This window comes from Leucoraja erinacea, chromosome 11 (assembly GCF_028641065.1).
Source record: "Leucoraja erinacea ecotype New England chromosome 11, Leri_hhj_1, whole genome shotgun sequence".
Classification (NCBI taxonomy): domain Eukaryota; kingdom Metazoa; phylum Chordata; class Chondrichthyes; order Rajiformes; family Rajidae; genus Leucoraja; species Leucoraja erinaceus.
The window spans coordinates 21,988,390-22,000,475 of record NC_073387.1 but is presented as its reverse complement, the minus strand read 5'-3'; the positions used below and the strand labels follow the sequence as shown (position 1 = coordinate 22,000,475).

General features: G+C 42.0%; 1 protein-coding gene across 1 annotated transcript in view; it reads left to right on the top strand.

Moving 5' to 3' along the window:
* The first annotated feature begins 1,388 nt into the window (after positions 1-1,388).
* Positions 1,389-12,086, top strand: part of LOC129701368 (protocadherin-23-like) — a 28,117-nt gene continuing 17,419 nt past the window's right edge. The window contains exons 1-2 of the mRNA XM_055642503.1: positions 1,389-8,103; positions 9,930-9,934. Coding sequence (XP_055498478.1) covers positions 5,724-8,103; positions 9,930-9,934 — 2,385 coding nt within the window. The 5' untranslated portion in view covers positions 1,389-5,723. The remainder of the gene's footprint in view (positions 8,104-9,929; positions 9,935-12,086) is intronic.

Below are 12,086 nucleotides of genomic sequence, written 5' to 3'. Positions count from 1 at the left end.
GCCAAGGTGTAGCACCTCACATTTATCAGCATTAAACTCCATCTGCCATCTTTCAGCCCATTCTTCCAAATCATTCTGGAGACTTTGGAAATCCTCCTCATTATCCACAACACCCCCTATCTTGGTATCATCTGCATACTTACTAATCCAATTTACCACACCTTCATCCAGATCATTGATGTACATGACAAACAACAAAGGACCCAACACCCATCCCTGAGGCACCCCATTAGTCACCTGCCTCCAACCCGACAAACAACCATCCACCATTACCCTCTGGCTTTTCCCATTCAGCCACTGTTGCTACCCATCTTGCTACTCCTGCATTTATACAGTTGAACCTTCTTAACCAACATTCCATGAGGAACCTTGTCAAAAGGCCTTACTAAAGTCCATATAGACAACATCCACTGATTTACCCTCGTCAATTTCCCTAGTAACCATTTCAAAAAATTCAAGAAGATTAGTCAAACATGACCTTCCAGGCACAAATCCATGCTGACTGTTCCTAATCAGACCCTGTTTATCCAGATGCTTATATATATTATCTCTAAGTATCTTTTCCATTAATTTGCCCACCACTGAAGTCAAACTAACAGGCCTATAACTGCTAGGTTTACTCTTAGAACCCTTTTTAAAGAATGGAACAACATGCGCAGTACGCCAATCCTCAACAACCCCTATCCACCTTACTAATCCAATTTACCACACCTTCATCCAGATCATTGATGTACATGACAAACAACAAAGGACCCAACACCGATCCCTGAGGCACCCCACTAGTCACCTGCCTCCAACCCGACAAACAACCATCCACCATTACCCTCTGGCTTTTCCCATTCAGCCACTGTTGCTACCCATCTTGCTACTCCTGCATTTGTGCCCAACAGTTGACTATTCCCGTTTCTAATGACATTTGAAATATTTCTGTCATAGCCCCGGCTATTTCTACACTAACCTCCCTCAATGTCCTAGGGAATATCCTGTCAGGACCTGGAGATTTATCCCCTTTTATATTTTTCAAAAGTGTCAGTACTTCTTTTACTTTGAAACTCATAGTATCCATAGCTAATCTACTAGTTTCCATTCTCATAAATGAGAAACATTTTGCGATGTACCAAAGAACCAATGAAACATAAACCAATCCTCATTGCTACCTCTGCCGCTGCACATAGGTATTTGGTCTTAACCTCTGAGAGATATTCATATTTTCTATCCTCCGCTCCCCGACGTAAACGAACTTACCTTCAACTTTCCCAGCTCTGATGAAGCGTCCCAAAGCTGTTCCGTTATTCGTTTACCTTTCCTCAATTAATTAACGGCCAGATGAGGCTTTGATGCCTTTTCTGTTAGTGGTTTTATAGAGATGAGATTTCATAGTTGGGTCAAATGAGTTGACGTAATTGTATATTGCTCTGCAGCCGAAATTATTAAGAAAAAAAAGAAGCCTCATTTGGCAATATAACATACCATTAAAAAATAATAATTCGGCATTTCAAAGCTAACTGGCTCATCTCCAGAATTATGTTAATACAAAGATTTCCGAATCACACTTTGCTTTGATTTTATTCCTTATATTATTTCCTAATTGTTCATGTTTACTTGTACTGATTTCGCACGTATTGTTACAATTAATATTCCTTGTCTTAGAATTTGATATTTGCTAGGTTCGCGTGACGTAATCATTAATAACCATATCTGCAGATAGGAAATAAAAAATCCCAAATTCAAAGTAGCAAGAAAATTGGCATCCAAACAGTATTTGACCACTGTGGCTTCGGAAATCCTCAGTAAAGTTTCATTCAGTGGAGTTCCTGACGAATGGGTGCTTTACGATTAACCTGCTATCTGCCTGGATGTAAAAATCTTGGCCACTTCACCACTATAATCTTCCGTAGAATGAATGTGCGGATATTTGAACAGATCAGATGTAGACCAGGCAGTCTTGTCGACGATATAGTACAAGAGACGATGGAGTAAAGCACAAATAAGATATAGCAGGAAAGAGCTGTGAAACAGCATCAATGGAGAAGTGCGTAAAATGAGCTTGGCGCATCAGTATTATTGCGGGAATTAAAATAGTAGAATAACGGAAGCAGCTCACGTCTGGCCTAACGCATTGAAGGCCTTCAATTTTATGCCAAAGGATAAAATCTTGCTGTGTTTCGATTTGTAACTAATTTATTTTGACATTAATTGCTCCCTTCCTGGGATATCAATTCTAATGTTTCTGTCGATAATGACATGTAAAATCCCAGCTACGAAATTGCGAATGGCGTTTATTGTAAAGCTTAAATTTAGGCGACAGGTTTGGTAACTAGAAATATTTTTTCTCGAAGGATAAAGAATGTTTAATAAAGAAAGCTCCATGGATCAATGCGTCATTGAGTCCCTTATGTGGGGATTGCACGAAGTGAATGTGTGGAAGGAAAGCACAATGACACAGCGATTCACAAATTAAAGAGGACTTCAGAAATTCACCAACTCTTCCGCGTTCCAGCACGCACCGATACCGAAATTCGTTGTTTCCCATAATATCGGTCTGATTTCCTGGATTATAATGCGCGCAGTAATGCAGACACATCTGACAGAAGCAATCCAAATATACAATTTTTCTAAATTTTAAGTGACGGTAGGAAAAGCTCCTGGTAATAACTTCTTGATTTGGAGTTGACGATTCTCTTATGCGCGAACTCTTTACTTGAAAGGCAAACTCGCTTAATCAGCTGGTGACATTGAAAGCGTTAAAAAAATCACTAACTCGCTTTAATCTCCTAAAATTAACAAAAAAATGATAAAGAATATCTACTTCAACAAGGTCTCCCTTGCTTAATTTGTTGGTATGGGAACAATATTAGACTGCAACAGACCACAAAGTGTTAATGGAATTCAGCCGGTCAGCTCGCATCCTCTAGCACTTTGTGTTTAGTTCTAGATTCCAACTACTGCAATTAGGTTAGGCAGGTACAACAGGCAATGAAGAAATCTAATGGAATATGAGGAAAGATTGAAAAGACTAGGCTTGTATTCACTGGAGTTTAGAAGGATGAGGGGGAAACCTTATAGAAACATATAAAATTATAAAAGGACTGGGAAAGCTAGATGGAGGAAAAATGTTCCCAATGTTGGGCGAGTCCAGAACTAGGGGCCACAGTCTTATAATAAAGGGGAGGTCATTTAAGACTGAGGTGAGAAAAAAACATTTTACCCAGAGAGTTGTGAATTTATGGAATTCCCTACCACAGAGGGCAGTGGAGGCCAAATCACTGGATGGATTTAAGAGAGAGATAGATAGAGCTCTAGGGGCTAGTGGAGTCAAGGGATATGGGGAGAATGCAGCACGGGTTATTGATAGGGGACGATCAGCCATGATCACAATAAATGGCGATGCTGGCTCGAAGGGCCGAATGGCCTCGTCCTGCACCTATGTTGTATGTTTCTATGCAGTTGGGTGAAACATTCTGGACAAAATGACAACGCGCCTGTAATAGTTTCACCCTCGGACCAGGGTGGATCAGCAGCACTGGAGGCCGTAACCCAGTCAGCGGGTTCAGGGGTACCTGATCACCAAAATAATCGCATAGATGCCGATTCTGGTCAGACATTTCGGATCTTTTTTTTATCAGAAGGTGAAATCTATCGATCCCAGTTTTTTTCAACGTTGGGCAAAATTCCGGTAAAAGTCAAACAACGCGCAATACTCTGATCTTCTAGTTTTCCCCTCGATAACGTAAACCCGCATAACCTGGCAACGTTCTTGGGTGTCTGGCCTGCTCCTTCTCAGGCGTGACCAAACTATTTCTGTAAGATGATGACTAGCTCTGTAAACAATAATTCAAATCCAGCCAAATCTATGCTTTGTGCATCAGTAACACTTCTCAGCTCTTTCATCAAGTACCGCTGCCGATGAAGCCGACCATGTCCATTACCTTCTTTGCAACCCTGTCTATTTATGCTCCCATGTTTAAAGACCAAATCTAGTTTACCCCAATTCGCTGTCCGTTTATTACCATGAACATATCAATTTCCCTTGTTATTAATCATGTACCACAGAAGCAATGAAGCATTTTGTGTCCTAAGATCCGCTCCGACGAGTTTATATATTTATCTGGTGGTGGCCTTTGAGAGATTCCTATTTTCTCTCCTTTACTTCCCCATCCTCACACCTACTGAAAAACAGTCTATTCCCATTCTTGTTGTCGCCTCTAGTTTTTCGTGTTCATTCGGAATGTTTGTAAGTTTTATTACAATTACTCGGTTGATATTGATTTGATTACAATTTGTTTTTTGCTAGTTTCGCATGGTTCAGTCAATGGAAATAGATTGTGTGGTTATGGAATATAAAACGTGAAACCCAGCTAACTGAAGAAAGACGTATAACTGACACCCAATTAGTCTATTGTGTCATCAGAAATCTTCAGAAAATGTTCAATGAGTGATGAACATGACAAAAGCATTCATTTTCATTAAGATTCTTTCCACGACATTAAGAACTTGTCCCTCTCAAACGTTGCTCGGATCATGCACGATGTTGATCGTCCACTGCAAACTCCAGCAGCAGAATTGAAATAAGAATTAAAAAAATATATATATCCTGCGGTGATACACATAACGATAACTATTTTCCATGCTTCCCACGATATCTGTCGGGTTTTGTGCTTGTGAAACTGATGCAGGGAAGATTTACATTTTACCATTACCTCACAATACCCTGCGTGACGTGTTGGGTCGAGACTGGAGAAGAGTCTCGACCCGAAACGTCATACATCCCTTCTCTCCAGAGATGTTGCCTGTCCCGCTGAGTTTCTCCAGCTTTTTGTGTCTATCTTCGGATTAAACCGGCATCTGCTGTTCATCCTTACACCTCACAATGTTTATGCATGCACGTGTCAATAAACCCGGCTTGGTTGGACGTGACGATGCATTTCACCAACAATCATTCCCTTTATAGAGGTATTTGGTTCAGCAATTAGCCAATCGAAAGCATTGTGTTCACGAACACCTTCTCCGCTATCTGGAAAGTGATAATCAAATTATGATTATGTCCTTTGATCGCTAAAGTGGTCAACTTTGCTTTAAAATTATTTTCGTTGGAATGGGCATAATCATATCAAAGGAAATTATGCAGCCGTTATATGAATATATTTTCTTACTACCCGGATGAGCGATTATAAGTGTTCCAACAACTGTAAACAAAGACGATATATCCGATAATCTATTTATGAAGCAAGGAACATTTGTTGGGAATATCGCGGTGCATTCTAACAGACGGACAGAATGTTTTAGTAATAACCCTATCCGGATGTGCCTGATGTGATATTCGAAGTTAAATGTAAAACAAAGCTCCTTCTTCAAACGTTTATTTATTTAGGGCATTTTATGGTTGCACACAATTAAATGTGCAAGAGAGCGGTACAGCTTTAAGAATTGTAGCTGCAGTTGTTGAAAAGAACTGGTCGTGTCGCTGTCTACCAATGAGAAGCTCGAGTACGCAGATGGATCCATTGCCCCTCCCACATCTCCAGAATAAAAACGCCAGACCCGACGACAGAGACGAGCTGTGCCTGCGTTTCCATTGCCGAAACAAGCTGAGGACGATACATTTCCCGTCTGTTTAGATTGGGGATTGGAAATATATAAGATTTTTTTATGTGGTGCGTGGACCATTTGCACGGATTAACCGAGGAGAGGCCTAGTCTTGGACTTTGACGGGGCGCGGAACAATGGCGTATCTACCGAGGTTTGCTTTCACTGTGTTTGCTTGCATATTTGCGATATGTCGACCTGGTCTTATCTGCGGGCAAATTCGCTATTCTATTCCCGAGGAAATGGAGCAAGGTGCATTTGTTGGGAATATCGCTGTGGATTTGAGCCTGAGTGTACATCAATTATCAGCTCGCAAATTCCGACTGAGCTCCGATGACGGAGGGCGATACATGAAGGTTAGTTTGGACAATGGAATCATGAGTATTCGTGAAAGAATCGACCGGGAACGTATTTGTGGACAGAATGATCAATGTACTATACGTTTCGAAACAATACTGGAAAACCCTTTGGAGGTGTATGAAGGTGAATTGGAGATTCTTGACGTAAATGACAATTCCCCCACTTTCCCGCAGAGGGGCATTGCTTTGCAGATGTCAGAAGCGAGTGCACCCGGTGCACGTTTCCGACTCGAGGGCGCGGATGATCCGGACATTGGTACAAATACCGTGGCCGCTTACACAATCGGTTCGAGTGACCACTTTAGCCTAAGAACACAGAAAACCGAGAGCGGCATTATAATTGTCGAATTGCTCTTGGAGAAATATTTGGACCGAGAACTACAATCATCATTTCAACTCTTGCTTACTGCGACTGACGCCGGAACCCCTCGGAGATCAGCCACAACTCAGATTCTCATTACTGTACTGGACTTCAATGATAATCCACCTGTGTTCGATCATGATATTTACAGAGGTAGCGTCAGAGAGAACGCGCCTCGGGGTACGTTGGTGCTGAAAGTCAAAGCAAATGATTTGGACGAAGGACTGAATGCGGAACTGACATATCGTTTTAGTGATGTTGCTTTGCGAAGAGCGCAAAATGTATTCAGTTTGGAACCACGCACCGGGGAGATTCGAGTCCAAGAGCCACTAGATTTTGAAGAAGTAAACAGCTATTCTCTGGATATTCAAGCCCAGGACCACGGTTCCCCTGAAATGACAGGACACTCCAATGTACTGATCGAAGTCACTGATGTGAACGACTGTGCACCTGAGATAAAGGTAACATCGGCTTCCAACAAAATCCAGGAAAATGCGCCACCAGGAAGTTTCATATCCCTGATTAATGTGATGGATCGTGATTCAGGAGCGAACGGTCAAGTACGTTGCGAGATACAAAAGAACGTCCCATTTCGACTGCAAAAGACATCGAACCACTATAAATTAACTACGAGTGAAACGTTGGACCGTGAAGTCATCTCTGAGTATGACATACTTATTTCAGCCTGGGACTTGGGGTCGCCGTCACTTTCATCAAATAAAACCATCCAGATTGCAATTTCAGACGTTAATGATAACGCACCGCAGTTCGGTGATGCATCCTACAACGTATATGTAATGGAGAATAACCCTCCGGGTGCATTCATTTTTATAGTGACTGCAACGGATCCCGATCTGGATCAGAATTCCTATGTTTCCTACTACGTTCTCGATAATCATATCCAAAACATGCCAGTATCCAGTTATGTCACTATTAACACAATGAACGGTACTATTTACGCGCTGCGTTCCTTTGACCATGAGGAACTCAAGAACTTCCAGATCCGTGTACAAGCCCGTGACGCAGGGGTGCCTCCGTTGAGCAGCAGCGCCACGGTGAATGTGATCATCCTGGATCAAAATGACAACGCGCCGGTAATTGTTTCACCTTCAGAACAAAGTGGCCCAGCAACAGTGGAGTTCGTGCCCCAGATAGCGGGTCAAGGGTACTTGGTCACCAAGATAATGGCAACTGATGCCGATTCTGGTCAGAACGCTCGGCTCTTTTATCAGATGGTGAAATCTACCGACCCTGGTTTGTACAACGTTGGACAACATTCAGGTGAAATCAGAACAGCGCGCAATATTATGCAGTCAGATACTGTTGTACAAACCCTAGTCATCTTGGTTAAGGACAATGGGCAGCCAAGCCTGACCAGCACAGTTACAATCCATATTAGAGTTTTGTGGAACAGCACTGAAGGAACCGGCGAAAGCAGTACCTTGATGAAGACTCCAGAATATTTATCTGATCCAAACGTTTATTTAATCATCATTTTCAGTTGCACTTCAGTGATCTTTCTTCTGATCATCGTTCTGTTGATTGGCATCAAGTGTAAACAGGACAGAATTAATATCCAAGATTATAACACCCCTAATTATTCTTACAATCATGCGGGTTCTCACGGCACGCTTAATGCGAGATCTGCCATGGAGGAAACTTTACGCTATCCTGGGACGGGCCGGCTACTCCGTTTGCAAGAGCCGAATCAATACTCGGTCTGTCTTTCTCCAGAGTCAGCGAAAAGCGATTTTCTCTTCTTGAAGCCATGCGGCGCACCCACCTCTCAAGCCCAATGCTAAATAACACTGATGCGTAGATTAAGGAATGCCAATTTTGTGTGCGGCCATTTTATTTCTGGCCGGAAATATGAATCCGTGCGAGTTAAATATTTTTAAAAACATTCCTTTATTGCATTTTTTTTCTCTATCGCTTAAATGGGAGTACAATTGTTAAACATATAATTTTCCTACAACTGGAATGAAAACATTTTGAAATTGTATCTTTTATTTCTAAAGGCAGTCCTGCTGTCTCGGGATAATGTGCATAAACGTGCTGATGGCAGATGCTGAAATTGTGAGCACAATTACCTGGAGGAAATCGATGAGTCTGGCAGCAACTGGAGCCAGATGACGTTTGGTGTCGAGTCCTTAGTGACGACAGGAGAAGAACCTTGTTGGTAGAAACAGAAGAGGGGAAGGCTCAGAACAAACTATATCAAGTGGTAGTTGGATCTAGTTGAGGAGGGATTTTTTGGCAGTGGTTCATGTAGAGGATAGCATTGGTTGAGGAAAACTGGCCGAATCTCCATTCTTAGATGAATCGGGATGTCCTGATGTCATCCTGATGCGGAATGGGCATGCAAAGCGACGTCATCCCTGGTAAAAAATGAACATTGCCAAACAATATGCAAGTTATTAAAGTGATGGAGTGCATGTTTGGTGAGATTGAAGCACTAAGCATGTTGGGCTGCATATGTGGGGAAAAGTAGCATCCTACTTTTAGAAACGGTCAGTTTGGCACACTGATGAAAAAGTGAAACCACTTTATTTTGGAAGTAGCGGAACAGGTGAATATGACTGAAATACATGTATTGTGTCTGAAAGGGAGGAGAAAAATGAACGAAAGTAGTAGCAGGCGTAACTGAGGTTCAAATTGTGCTTTTTGCTCTGTGTTAGGAACTTCTAACGCCCAGCAATCATGAATGGATACTTTCTTAGTATCTTCTCACTACCCACCCTCTTGGATGGAACAAGAACAGGGTTTCTCAATGTGTTATCTTCCACTCACAGACTTTCACATTCAATGCAGCTTGCATACATTCAAACAAAATTCCGTCACTGAGTACAGATTCCTCATCCCTGCCGGTTTAGCAGTTCAAACGTATCATTCATTCATCAATGTCTGTGCTAGTTAACTGACCCTACTGGCAACGCACCATACGTTCGCAGTTTTAGTTTGCTTAACTGTTTCATTCACATTTCCACACTAGCTAACCCCTTTGTCTCCGATTTCCAGCAACGTTGGAACACATTACAAAGCAAAGGCGCACACTTGAAAAAAAAGCAGCACCTCGTCTTCCAAATGGTCAAGTTGCAATCTTCGAGAACTCGCCACACTTGTCTGTTATCATTTCGGTTTAGTATTTCATTCTTGTTTGGGGAGGTGTAGATCATAGCAACAGAACACTCAGCACATCGCATCTAAGCCGACCATCATATTTACCTGTACAAATTCCACCATCGCGTAAATTCCATATGCATCAATTCCCTACATATGCACGTTTCCATTCTGTGCCGTTTAAATACTTATCTCTTCCACCTCCACCACCTACACGGCAATCTCAATCCACATGCCATATTCCCTTTTTCTGAAATGATTAGCCAACTGGTCCACTCTCACCGCACTCCATCTGATCTTAAAACTTATCTTCTAGTTTTGGACAGCCCTACCATCTGAGCCGCTCATGATTCTGTATATCTCTAACATTGGCACCGGCCTATACAATCTCCCCTAATGAAGGAAACCTTCCCATTTTTGGTCTTACCATCAGAGAGATTCCTACATTTTTCTTTCCCATCCTCGCTCTTACTGAAAAATAACGTCGTTGCATTATTTTATAGTTCCGGTAAAGGAGCCAAGGCCAGAAACGTTAATTGTATTTCTTTCCTCGGGTGATATTTGAATCGGTGAGTGTTTTCAGCATTTCCAGCATTGTTGTACATGAAACGCCGTTGGCTGCTTTACAGTTTGTTGCTTATCTAAATAGCGATAGAAGCTTGCTTCTTGTTTGGTGGAAAGAACGATTCGTAATCTCACCTGTGGAGTTTCTTGTTGGTTTGGAAGTTTTGTGCAGGTTTAATCATAATGATTCGGTTGATATTATTCTTATTGTAATTTGATTTTCGCTAGTTTCGCGTGGTTCGGTCATTGTAAAACGTTTATATTTTGATGAAATATAAAAGATGAAACCCAGGGCTAACTTGATAATGATGTCCAATTGACATCAGATTAACCATATGTGGCATCGGACATATTCAGAATATTATCAACCGATGGTGAACATAACCAATGCCATATTTGTGATGAACATTCTGTCTTCTACAACTGAAAGATGTGTCCCATTCACACTTTGCCGGGATCATGTACGATGTTGAGCATCCGCAGTTTATTTAATACCAGAAATGAAACTCGAATTGTTTTGAATACAAGACAAGTACTTTGGGCCATCTTGTCAGCTTTCAATGAAAAGGCATTTTACACAATAAATGTGGTACCAATAATTTAGTGTTATCTATGGCACATTACATACGAGAAAAATAAATATGGATTAATAGGTAATTGTGTCCTTCAGTTGGAAATTGCTGTAACGAAACAATAAGCGAGTTCGGTATTACATCTGCGCATGCCCAGGTCATGGATCATTCGGGATAAACATTTTCGCCAGCCGAGCGACTGTGTGTGTACGGACCAGCGTATTCATTTCAATGGGATTTCTAAATAAATGTATCCGCCAAATATGTCAGCAGTAGGCCATCGCGTACTGCAGGTTGCACAAATCCACAATTGTATCTATTTGAATTATTAACCCAATACCCAATAAAAGAATACCTGGAACGAACCTGTCAATTATAAAATCCCTGGCATTAGCCTGAGTCACAGCCATTCAAATTCGGTATTGATTTACACAAATTACAAGTTGTGTGGTCAACCAATTGCATTCCTATTAAACATCCTTCCTGCACTGAAGGAAACGAGGAGAATGTGCTGGGTGAAAAGTTCAGATTGGATTCGAACGGGCTGGTTAAACTTTCGAGGTGGGTTGGCTTAAATAAAGATGTTGTCGCTTTAACCTCTGGGGTTGGTTCCAGTCTGCCGGGGTACACAGTTGGGAGCCGAAGCTGGGTGACCGGGCGGTGATAATTATAAGAATTTGCAGCCATTTGAACCACTGCCAAATTAGAGGCTTCACTCAGTAGTGGGTCGCAGCTCACCAGCTAATGGGACCTGTTCTTGCTCTCTTCGAAGGAGGCACCAACCTCCCCAGCGAGTGGGCAAATGCGGAGCCAACCCGTAATATGAGTTCTTCATCGAGAAAAGATACTGAAAAAAAGTATCCTCCTATCCCCCCCCCCCCCCCCCCCCCCCCCCCCACATAATCTAACCAAGAAACATTGAAACAAACTATTAGTTCATACTTAAAACAATAAAAAACAGTAGAAAGGACAAACAGACTGTTGGTAAGGTTGCGCTACGGTGGCGCCACCCGGTGGAAGTGAGCTTCGGGTAACACCTGCACAAAGAGCCTCTGTTAACAAGGGCTGACAAACTGTGCTGGTTAACTTGCACTGGGCGAGATGGCTGGGGGAAACGCACCGCATCCACCGCAAACTTGGTACAGCACAGACCCTCCACTTAATCTATCCAATACTGAAGGGCAGGCATTTCGCAGTTAAATGTCTTATATCGGATTGGCGGTTCCTTCGCAGGGCCAACCCTGTACTCAGTTTTCCTCGGCGATTAATCTGTGCCTTAACGGTACATTCACACCACCTGTAGGTAAAGCATCAGCCCACATCACGCTGATACAGTCGCTGCCTGCCGCAGATTAAATATCTTTTCACACATAAATTATGAATAAGGATAAGAAAATATTTAAAACACAAGTAATATGTTGTTATTCCAGTGGCAAACACATTAAGGATCAATGAAAATAATAAATTCTTTAACTTTTTTAATATCTCACATTTGCAGATTAATGAACTGAACTAGAACCGGGA